Consider the following 12,507-nt stretch of genomic DNA (forward strand, 5'->3'; position numbering starts at 1 on the left):
GAGGGCGTCTCCTTAGTACTGGCCGGATTGGAGTTTTCCGAGAGTTTGAAGCTCTTGTGTATTTTTTACGGTGTGAGGAGCGTTCCACTGAGCGATCTTCGCACGCCCCGGCCAGGCCGGGCCTTGCGCGGGGCCGCCTTTGGCGCGCGCCTATGGTCTTCTGAGCGAGGCTGCGCATGTCACCTCGCGCGCGTCCCCGGCCTCACTTCCGCGTCGCGCGGCGAACTCGGAACATCGACGCCAGCCAGAGCGGCCACGAGGCGGGCGGGGTGAGAAGCGCCCATGGCGCAGCCCTGCCCTCGCGTGTGTGGGGTGCTGCACCGCATGGTACGATCCGCGTGACGCCTTCCAGCCAGTCGTGGGGCTTTAGGTCGAGAGCCGTGCTTGTGCGCTTTGCCTTTTAGAGCTCAGGTCTCGGCGTTCCAAAACTCCGAAGGAAACGGTGCTGACCTCGCTTTTCTAAGGAGCTGTGTGCAGCATATTGACACCTGTATAAACCTTTGGTCTAGCATGTAATTTCCTGACAAGTTGTTTGAAGCAAGACCGCGAGTTTAATAAAGAAGGAGGTCGAGGAAGTGAGCTGTATAGGACTGGGAACTTGGTAAACAAAGGACCGGTGGTTCGTAAGTGCAGAAATGAGGGCGGGGAAAACAGGTGGGAAGAGCAGGTGATATTTTCTTTTCCCCTCTGTGGGGCACCCTTTGGCCAGTTCTCTGTGTGGCTTCCCGCCCCTGTTAAATGGTCAAGCTCTGTGCCCTCAGCAGTAGGTGGGTCTGGGATAGAAATACACCGCTCCGAGTACTAGCAATCAAAGTTAAGGAATCTGCTTGCGAGGAGTATAGAAAATTTAGGGATTATTTCAAACTGGGTTGAGAGTGGGAAGTGGTAGTGTCTTGTGAAGATTTTTGTTCCGCCTTCGGAACTCTGGAGATGCCATGCCTCCTCTGGCGACGATGGACGCAGGGAAGGTGAAGGAGTTCTGAAAAGAAGAGTTACTGATGGCAGAACAATGTGAATAACCAAAGCGCTCTTCCTTCTGAGGGAAGACCACTCTCCCAGAGTTCGCGTCGCAGGGGCAGACACGTTGATCAAGAGATCTCTCGAGCCCACCCGCGCGCTGCCTTATGTGTTTTAAAGCACACCAGGCTTCTGCGGCAGAGTCCCTGGCAAATGCTGCCTGCTCTGCCTCTTTTTGGGCACGACGCCGCGGCTAAGGCTGCAGGGAAAGTGCTTGGAGGTGGCGTGACGGCTGCTGGGAAAGAGGGCCGGCCTGGGAGGGCCGGACGGCTGGTTCTGTAGTCGCCACGGTAACCGAATGCGACTGGATCCCGCCGAGTGATCCGCGGGTTCCCGCTGGCGGCACGTGATTTGTCGGTCTCCCCTTCCCCAGAAGTGCTTTCCTTGAGGCATTTTTTCACGTGGTTCTTGGCTAGCTAGCCTCTGTAGTTGAAAAGCGGTGATGTGGGCCCTGGTAGTCGACGGCGACTGCGGTTCTCTGAGACTGGCAGGAGGCCTCTTCGCGCTAGTCCTTCTTGATGCCAGAGAGCTATGTTTCCAGCTGTTGTGTGAGTTGAGTGGGTTGGATGCACCTTCCAGAAAACACATGTTTAGGATTTGAGAAAACTTAGTGCCCTGGGTACCTTGACATACTTAATCCAAGGCAAGGTGGCTATTTGATTGCTGTCCATTTCTGCCATAAAAATTAGTTCTTTAAATTCTACTTAGGCAAGTATTAGGGACTTGCCAGCTTGCTAACCCTGAGTTGTGGTAAAGGGATCATTCCTAGGAATAGAAAATACTTATGAAGCCTGTATTAACGAATGGTAATTGGTGAAAGAAAGGGGTGGGGATGGGCTACTATCTTAGGTAAATGCAACTTCTTGCCTTAAAACCTAAAAGCATTTCAGATGTATTTTGAAATTTACCTTTCAAATTTAGGGTTGTAGTCATGATAAAATGCCCAGGGTATAGTTTCTGGTCCAAAGTAAGTGCTTACTATAGATAGTGAGTACCATGGCAACCCACTCCAGTGTTCTTACCTGGAAAATAAGGACAGAGGATCCTGGCGGGCTACAGTTCATAGGGTCGCAGAGTCAGGCACGACGGAAGCGACTTAGCACGCACGCACATCATTTATTTAATTATGAAAGTTAACCTAATGACGATTAAGAACGGATAGTTGGCGATTGTCTTTGCATCCCTTGCTGTCTTGTTTTCTGATTACTTTTGTATGTAAATTGTGCTTTTTAAAATCTTTTTCAAATTTCTGGGCCCATTGTATATTGATGAATACTGAAATTCAAGTGAATCTATTCTCTTACAAATTTGAGCTTCAGAAATGTAATTTAACCGCACTCTTGTAGTGAATAATTACGTTAAGGAACAAACTAACATCTCCATGCCTGCTGCTGCTGCTGCTGCTGCTGCTGCTGCTGCTGCTGCTGCTGCTAAGACTCGTCAGTCGTGTCCGACTCTGTGCGACCCCACAGACGGCAGCCCACCAGGCTCCCCCGTCCCTGGGATTCTCCAGGCAAGAACAATGGAGTGGGTTGCCATTTCCTTCTCCAGTACATGAAAGTGAAAAGGGAAAGTGAAGTCGCTCAGTCGTGTCCGACTCTTCGCTACCCCATGGACTGTAGCCCACCAGGCTCCTCCGTCCATGGGATTTTCCAGGCAAGAGTACTGGAGTGGGGTGCCATTGCCTTCTCCGATCTCCATGCCTACCTTACAGTAATGCATTTACTGTATGAAAAGTTATGGTTATTTTTAGCAACTTTGAAAATACTCGGTTTAGGTTGAGTATCATCTGAATGTTTTGTAATGTTTTGTGTTTTTAAAGTAATAGTATTGGTTTGGAATTTTGGTGTACTTTGTTGCCGGGGTTGATTGGGGGTGGGGTGGGGGGAGGGGGAGACTGATACTAGTATCTGAATTAGGTAACTAGCTAGTAAACTAACTAATGTATTTTGTAAGTTGTATGAAGATCATGGCTTTAGTAGTTACTAAACATTTCCCAAAGAGGTCATTGGTGAAAAGATACTCAGAATAGGTACTCCGGAATTGTAACAGTTTTCTTATGGAACTTGACACATTACTGGAAAACATTCTCTGTGAAATCGCATTTGTGTGTTGATGTGAGTGCCTGCACCTTCTGATGTTGACAGTTTCAGAATGTTACTTAGAATATTTCCCAGCCACAACTGAATTTATCTCTGTAGGTCATTATTATAGTAATTCTATGTGGGTAACTGCTTGATCTTGAAAAGCTGAACTGAGATTTTTTTGAATGCTGAGTTATACCTGTATACCCAAAACTGTGGTCTTCCTTAATGCTTTCAGAGAATTTTTAGAATCTTTCTGGAAGGAGATTTATGGCTTCATGAGTAGCCTAAGTAATTTGATTTTTGCAATTGGTTAAAGTTATCTTAGACTTTAGAGTGGTATTTGTGTGTCTGACACAGCTGAATTTGCTGAATTGACTATCCTTTCTGTAGAAAATCCAATATTGTATTCCAAAAGCATAGGCATATTCCTTATAATGAAGTGAAATCCATGTTAAGAATTGTTGTGGAATAAAATTTTATTTGTCTGTAAACCTTTAGCAATGTATGGCTTAAGATAGATACTATTTTGTTTGTAAATTATGTTTTTGGTTTTACACATTTTGATCAATTTATGGAATAAACTTGACAGGAAGATTAAAAAAAAGACTATACAAATCAAAAGTCTGAAAGTTCAAACTTTTTTTGGACTTAATACACACATATTTACATTTATTAGATACTTGTGTACAGAGTGGAAATGAAGCAGTCTGACTCTTCTGAACTTAAATTTTGTGTTTCAATGAAAGGAAAATTTTGAAATGTGTATATATAATGTAAGTTTAAAATTTATTATAGTACAGTCTTTAAACTGGATTCCCATCAGTAGAATATTTGATATTTCATAGATTAATTTTTAAAAGATAATGATTTTTAAAGCATTGGTTAAAACTTCCTTGCCCACTTTTACCTGTAAAAATGATCTGAAAAATCAAGATTTTATTATTATAGAAGACAGTGTTTAAGAAATTCTTAACTCTTTAATGTCTTTGTAGGTTTGGGATAGCTAAACAATTTTTTCAAGTAGTTCTTTGCTGCCTGTCTTAAACGCATTTCATAAGTGTGTTTTTGCATAATTGCTTACAAAAATACTTGATTTGTAACAAAATTGAGCTTTGTGGACTAAGTACAAGATTAAGAGTTTATGTTATTTGATTTATATACAGTTTTATGTTTTTAGCTTTGTTTTATTTAACTAGAGGATAATTGCCTTACAATGTTGTGTTGATTTCTGTCATATAATAACCCGAATCAGCCATAGATGTATATATATCTTCTCCCTCTTGAGCATCTCCCCCGAATCTCAGTCCTGTAGGTTGATGCAGAACTTTGGGCTGGTTTCCCTGTGTTTTATAGCAGCTTCCCCTTAGCTATGTTATTTCACACATGGTAGTGTATATATGTCAGTGGTTCGCTCTCACCTCTTGCCCCCATCCCAGCATAAGTCCATTCTCCATATCTGCGTCTCTATTCATATTCCTGTCCTGCAAATAGGTTCATCAGTGCCATTTTCTAGATTCTGTATATATGCATTAAAATACGATATTTTCTCCTTCTGACTTACTTTACTCTGTTTGACAGGCTCTAGGTTCATCCCCCTGATTTTGTTACTTTTTATGGCTGAGTAATATTCCATTGAATGTATATGTACCACAACTTCTTTATCTGTTTGACAGACTCTAGGTTCATCTGCATTAGTTCAAATGACCTTGATTCCTTTTTATGTCTGAGTAATATTCCACTGTATGTATGCATCACAACTTCTTTATCTGTTTTTCTGTTGATGGACATCTAGGTTGCTTCCATGTCTTCTCTGTTGTAAATAGTGCTGCAGTGAACATTGGGGTACATGTGTCTTTTTGAATTACAGTTTTCTAAGGGTATATGCCCCCTAGTGGGATTGCTAGGTCATAATGGTTGGATAGCAGGGAGATCAAACCAGTCAATCTTAAGGGAAATCAACCCTGAATACTCATTGGAAGGACTGATACTGAAACTGAATATCTAGTATTTTGGTTACCTGATGCGAACAGCCGACTCACTGGAAAAGGCCCTGATGCTGAGAGAGATTGAGGGCAGAAGATGGCGTTAGAGGATGAGGTGACTGGATGGCATCACTGATGGAATGGACATGAACTTGGGCAAACTTCTGGAGATGTTAAGGGACAGAGAAGCCTTGAGTGCTGCAGTCCATGGGGTTGCAACGAATCAGATATGACTAGCTGACTGAACAACAACAATGGTAGTTTTATTCCTGGTTTTTTAAGGAATCTCCATACTGTTCTCCATAGTGGCTGTATCAGTTTACATTCCCACTGACAGTGCAAGAGGGTTCCCTTTTCTCCACATGCTTTCCAGTATTTATTGTTTGTAGATATTTTGATGATGGCTTTTTTGATCAGTTATACACCATTTTAGAGGTATTGGTTTTTATGAACTTTCTGAACTTTACTATTTTTATAAAAGTCACTGTATATTTGTGACTTATAAGTCTGTTTAAATTTTGTCTTATCAGTCTCTGATAGATGTTACTTAAACTAGTTTTAGGAAATCAATAAACTTAATTGCCTTAAGCCTGAGGAAACTTTTGAAAAGAATCATTCTAAATTTTATCTATCTCTTAAACTCCAAATCAGAGGAGAGAGCTTTTTTTTTTAACCTTTCCTAGGTATTAGTGCTTTAGTGTTAGAAAGTAGGGTTTCTATTTTCATATCTAGCCATTATCAGAAACAATAACCAACCTTTTTTGAAGTGTTGATCTTTAAAGTATTATCCTGAAGATAATGAATATTTTAAGTTTTGGAGCTTCCCCCCACTTTTCGGGGGGATCAAGTGGCCAGTCCTGAAAGATGTAAAATTCAGATCAGATGATTTTATTATTGCTTGTCAATAGCTCTGACGAAAAGTAAAATTAGACTTTTAATTAAAAAGAGGAATACCAGTAAGTGGCTCAGTTTGATTGGTCAAAAATTACTGATCCAGTTAAACAAGTGTGTGTGTGTGCGCTAAGTTGCTTCAGTTGTGTCTGACTCTTTGTGACCCTATGAACTGTAGCCCACCAGGCTCCTTTGTTGATGGGATTCTCCAACAGGTAAGAACACTGGAGTGAGTTGCCATGCCCTTCTCTAGGGGATCTTCCCAGCCCAGGGATTGAACCTGTGTCTCTTATGTCTCCTACATTGGTAGGTGGATTCCCTAGTGCCACCTGGGAAGCCTAGTGATGTAATATTTTTCTTTTTTGTATAAAAGCTAACTGAAGGTGATAGCTTTATATTTTGGAGAAGATTTAGGTAATTTATTTTAGCACATCACTTCAGTTGAATGTAACAAACCTGAGATTTCTTTATAATGGCTTATGGAGATATAATTCACATAAAATTCATGATTTAAAACATTTATATATTTATTTGACTGTACCAGGTCTTAGTTGCAGCATGCGGGGTCTTCAGTTGCTGGCATGTGGGCTCTTGATTGCAGCATGTGGGCTCTTGATTGTAGCATGTGGGCTGTAGTTCCCTGACCAGGGATTGAGCCCAGGCCCTCTGCATTGGAAATGTGGTGTCTTAACCACTGGACCAGCAAGGAGTCCCAAAATTCAGCATTTTAAAGGATACATTAACTGGTTTTTAGTTCTGAACATTTCCGTCAGTCTTACAGAAGACCCCAAGCTGTTAACAATTGTCCTCATTAATCCTCTCCCTTTTCACTGTCAGCCACTGATCTACTTTATAGATTTGCCTATTCTGGACATTTCTTATAAATGGAGTCATACAGTATATGTGTTTTTTTGTGTGTGTAACTTTTATGAATTAACTAATTTAGGCTTTTTTTTTTTTTTTTAATTTTTGGGTTGGGGGATAGGTTGTATGGTCACAAGGTAAAAAATTTGGAAAGTGTCCGAGTATTTTTCCAGCCACCCTGTTTTGCCTTGATAAAGCCAATACTACCAGTTCCTCTTCTGTCTTTGCAGGTAGTCTGTGTCAGGAAAATACATACATATTCTTTTCTTTCTTTGGCTTTTTCTTTGTTTAAACTTATAGAAGTATATAGCATAATCTATAATTCTTTTGAACTTTATGCTTTGTATATCTTTTAGATAATATTAATGAGTCTATAAGATTTATAATTCTCTTTTGTAGCTGCAGAATATTCCACTCTTTCATAGTACCACCATTTATTACAGGTGTGTATGTGTGTGTTTGCACATATGTATGTAAGATAAAGTCCTAGAAGAACCATTGTTTCCTGGAATGTGTGCGTTTCTACTTTTGATACTTTCATACTACCCTCTGAGATTCTGTCATCTTACACTCTTAAGTGGCTAATTAGATGAGAATGCTGGTTGACATACACCTTTTCCAGCACCTTTGACAGACTTTGATTTTTGCCAAAAATTCTGCTAGGGTAAAAAGCAGTATCTTAGGGTGACTTTAATTCCTTCTGTTCTGTGACTGTGTACATTTTCTTAACTATTTGCAGTTCCTATCCTTTGTCCGTTTTTCTATTAGATTTTTTGTTTTTCCAATTTGTATAAAATTCCTTTTTATATTAGGGAAATGAGATCTTTATGATATGTTTCAGGTACTGTTTTCCAGTTAGTCATTTTTTTAATCTTACATGGATAGTTTTTGTCATATTAAAAACAAATTTATATGATTTTGAATTTATCAAAAATTTTATTTTATTAACTTCTAGGTTTTGTGTACTACTTATTATCAAAAAGCTTTTTTTCAAGATTTCTTTAAGAATTAAAAAAAATTACACTGAGTTGGGAATAGGGGGTGGGATTTAAGTGTTCGGTTTATTGGAATTTTTTTCAGTGTAAGGTCTGAGTTGTGGAGCCAACTATTTCTTTTTCCAGTAAGTTCTGGTGTTTTGTCATGTTTTCTTTAAATGTATGTACTAACAGGGCTTCCTTGATGGCTCAGTTCATAAAGAAACCACCTGCAGTGCAGGAGACCCAGGTTCCATCCCTAGGTTGGGAAGATCCCCTAGAGAAGGGAATGGCAACCCATTCCAGTATTCTTGCCTAGAGAATCCCATGGACAGAGGTGCCTGGTGGGCCACAGTCCAAGGGGTCCCAAAGAAGTGGACACAACTGAGTAACTAACACTTTCACTTTCATGTACTAATTAAGTTAAATAGCATTTTACTTGTGTATGAACTCATGCCAGTACTCTAATAATAAAGAGGTGATTCTCTATACAGTGATAACATGGAAATTTGTTAATTTTTACTCAGGAGAATGTACTTGTAACAGAATCCTCTCAAATTAATTCATAAATAATTGGAATTCTTTTGGAATGTGGATAACTTTACAATTTAATCTTCTTTTAAGTCTATACTTTTATATTTTCATATAATTTTTCTAAAATGAATACTTTTTTTATGTGAGATGGTTGCATGTATAGTGAATTATTGAAGGATTGGGGTATGAGTAACTTAATTAGATTAAAATGAACTTTAAAAAGGTAGTCAAATATTCCAGAATGAATATCCTTACAGTGATTGAGAGAAAAGTAGAAGCAAAATCTTAGAAGAATTTAGGAATGTATTTTGGGATAACAATCATTCTTACATTTTTGTTAATAAAATAAATGTTCACTTGATTAAAGTGTTGTTTTGTTTTTTTAGGCTGGGAAGGCCATTGTGATTATGTGGTAACTACAATTATCTTACTACTGATTTTCCCACTGGAATCATGGAGGAGAAACAACAGATTATATTGGCTAATCAAGATGGTGGGACAGTGCCAGGAGCAGCACCTACTTTCTTTGTCATCCTGAAACAGCCAGGAAATGGCAAAACTGATCAAGGAATTTTGGTTACTAATCGGGATGCCTGTGCTTTGGCTAGCAGTGTGTCATCACCAGGAAAATCTAAAGGAAAGATTTGCCTTCCAGCTGATTGTACTGTAGGAGGAATCACTGTCACCTTGGATAACAATAATATGTGGAACGAATTCTATCATCGAAGCACAGAGATGATTCTGACGAAGCAGGGGAGACGCATGTTTCCTTACTGTCGTTATTGGATAACAGGTTTAGATTCAAATATGAAATATATCCTTGTCATGGATATATCTCCTGTGGATAATCACCGTTATAAATGGAACGGTCGCTGGTGGGAGCCCAGTGGGAAGGCTGAGCCCCATGTTTTGGGGAGGGTTTTTATTCATCCAGAATCTCCTTCCACGGGTCATTATTGGATGCATCAACCAGTGTCTTTCTACAAACTCAAACTTACAAACAATACACTGGACCAAGAAGGGCATATTATCTTGCACTCTATGCATCGCTACTTGCCACGGCTTCACTTGGTGCCTGCAGAAAAGGCTACTGAAGTGATACAATTAAATGGCCCTGGTGTCCACACTTTTACCTTCCCACAGACTGAATTCTTTGCAGTAACAGCTTATCAAAACATTCAGATTACCCAGTTGAAAATAGATTACAATCCATTTGCTAAAGGCTTCCGGGATGATGGGCTGAATAGTAAGCCCCAGAGAGATGGAAAGCAAAAGAACAGCTCTGACCAAGAAGGGAACAGTGTTCCCAGTTCTCCTGGTCAACGGGTCCGTCTTACAGAAGGTGAGGGGTCAGAGGTGCAGCTAACAGATTTGGATCCTTTATCAAGGGGTCAGGAAACTTCAGGCAAGGGTTTGGAGAAGCCTTCCCTTAATATAAAGCGAGATTTTCTTGGTTTCATGGATATTGATTCAGCCCTTGGTGAAGTCCCTCAGTTGAAGCAAGAGGTTTCTGAAAGGTAGGTAACAATTTTCTGTTCTTAGAGATAAAAGGAGGATTTGAATTTAAAATATTGGTTATGTGGACTCCTGACTTTAGGTATTAATAATGCAAGCCACTATAAAATACCCCACATTTGTGAAATAATAGTTGCTTTTCTGTTCTGCAAAATGATAGTTCATTTTTCTGTAATGAATATCAGTTGGGTTCACAATCTAGAATTGTAGGCAAATTAGATGACTTATCCCAGTGGGAACCTTAGATTTTTAGATTTGGACTTTTGTTAATCATGCATGTTTGTCTATTCCTTGTTAATATATAGACAGCTTTTAAAAAGTATTAAAATATAGTTCATATATAGTATATATAGACAGCTCTTGATTAATTGGAGAAGGGAAAAGAATGACCCCCAAATCATAATTGAAATAAGACTTATCCAATGAGGCTCAGAAGAAATTGAAAGTAAACTAATTTATGTCTAGTACGTAAGAATTTCCTGGGACTTACCTGGTGGTTCAGTGGCTAAGACTCCATGCTTCCAGTGCAGAAGGTCCATGTTCAATCCCTTGTCAGGGAACTGGATCCCACATGCTGCAACTAAGGGCCCTGCATGCTGCATCTAAGACCCAGCGCAGCTAAATAAATACGAATTTTTTGTCCTGTGGACATCCTGATCCATAAATTTCCTGACTAAAAACAAGCTGAAGGTTATTACATGTTAAAATAACATGATACACTGTTGCACTTTTAAAATTTGAACTTGTGTTATTTATTTTTATTGAAGGCTTTATTTTTTTAAGAGCAATTTTAGGTTTGCAGCAAAATCGAGATCAGAGTTAGATATTTCCCATTACAGCTTCTGTCCCCACACATACATAGCCATTCCCATTATCAACATCCACCACCAGAATGGTGCATTTGTTTATAATTGATGAACCTATATTGGTGCGTCATAATCACTCAAAGTCCATAGATTGCATTAAGGTTCACTCTTGGTGGGTTTGGACAAATAATGTAAAGACATGTATCCACCATAATAGTATCATACAGAGTATTTTCATTGCCTTAAAAATCCTCCATGTTATACCTGTTAATCTCCTGTTCCCCTCGCCTCTGGCAACCTCTGATCTTTTTGTTGTCTCATAGCTTTGTCTTGTCCAGAATGTCCTATGTCTGGAATCATACAATGATGTAGCCATTTCAACTTGGCTTCTTTCACTTAGTAATACGTATATAAAGTTTCTTCATGTCTATTCATGACTTGATAGCACATTTTTTTTGTTTGGTCGTATCAGTTCATTTATTCAGTCATCTCTTGAAGGACATCTTAGTTGCATTTCAGTTTTGGCAGTTACGAATAAAGCTGCCATGAACATCTGTGTCCAAGTCTAATGTCCATTTGGATAGATACCAAGGAGCATGGTTCCAAGACTGGATGGTAACAGCATGTTTGTTTATTTATTTGTTTGTTTTTTTATTTATTTGGCTGCCCCAGGTCTTAGTTATGGCACACGGGATCTTCCATCTTCATTGTGGCATGCTTGATCTTTAGTTGTGGTATGTGAACTCTTCAGTTACAGTATGTGGGATCTGGTTCCCTGACCAGGGATCGAACCTGATCCCCCTGTGTTGGAAACGTGGAGTCTTAGCCACTGGACCACCAGGGAAGTCCTGGTGACAGTGTATTTAGGTTTATGAGAAATTGCCAAACTCTTCTGTGAATGAGAGTTCTTGCTGCTCTACATCCTTGTCAGCATTGTCAGTTTTCTGGATTTTGGCCTTTCTAATAGGTGTGTAGTAATATCTTGTTTAAATTTGCCTTTCCCTGATGACATGATGTGGTGCATCTTTTCATATGCTTATTTGCCATCTGTGTATCTTCTTTGTTATCTGTTAAGGTCTTTGGCTTATTTTCTAATCAGATTGTTTTACTGTTGTCTTCAGACTTCTTTGTATATTTTGGATAACATGCTTTTGCAAATATTTTTTCCCAGTTTGTGGTCTGTCTGCTCATTCTCTTGATGTTGTCTTTCACAAAGCAGAAGTTTATTATCTTAATGAAGTTCAGCCTATCAGTGATTTCTTTCATGGATCATGCCTTTGATTTTGTATCTTAAGAAGTCATTGCCATATTGAAGGTCATGTAGGTTTTCTCTTAGGTTATCTTTTAGGATTCTTAAAATTTTGTGTTTTACATTTTGGTTTATGATCCATTTCAAATTAATTTATGTGAAAGTTGGAAGGTCTGTGTCTAGTCATTTATTTTTGCATGTGGATGTCCTGCTATTTCAGCAGTGAGAAGACTCTCTGCTCTGATACTGTCCTTGCTTCTTTGTCAAAGATCAGTTGGCTCTATTTGAGTCTATTTGTGGGCTCTCTAGTCTGTTCCCTTGACCTATTAGTCTCTTCTTGTAACAGTACTACACCGTTTTGATTACTGTAGCTTTTTAAGAAAGTCTTGAACTTGGGCAGTGTCAGCTCTCCAACTTTGTTCATTTTCAATACATGTTGGCTATTCTGGGTCTTTTTCGTCTCTATATAGTCTTGAGAATCAGTTCAACCATATTCACAAAATAACTTGCAGGGATTTTGATTATGCTTGCATTGAATCTATAGATCGAGTTGGGAAGAACTGACATCTTAACTGTATTGAGTCTTCC

The 12,507-nt window shown here is 39.3% G+C and overlaps 1 protein-coding gene across 25 annotated transcripts in view; it reads left to right on the forward strand.

The window, feature by feature from the left end:
• MGA (MAX dimerization protein MGA) overlaps positions 1 to 12,507 on the forward strand; it is a 148,964-nt gene that overhangs the window by 47,814 nt on the left and 88,643 nt on the right. For 24 of the 25 annotated variants that reach the window (XM_070797306.1, XM_070797305.1, XM_070797318.1 and 21 more), the window contains exon 2: positions 8,736 to 9,866. In XM_070797306.1, coding sequence (XP_070653407.1) covers positions 8,803 to 9,866 — 1,064 coding nt within the window. In that variant the 5' untranslated portion in view covers positions 8,736 to 8,802. Of the gene's footprint in view, positions 1 to 11; positions 328 to 8,735; positions 9,867 to 12,507 lie in introns of those variants that run through there. The other variant, XM_070797307.1, reaches the window with a different exon arrangement.

Source organism: Bos indicus, chromosome 10, assembly GCF_029378745.1.
Source record: "Bos indicus isolate NIAB-ARS_2022 breed Sahiwal x Tharparkar chromosome 10, NIAB-ARS_B.indTharparkar_mat_pri_1.0, whole genome shotgun sequence".
Taxonomy (NCBI): Eukaryota; Metazoa; Chordata; class Mammalia; order Artiodactyla; family Bovidae; genus Bos; species Bos indicus.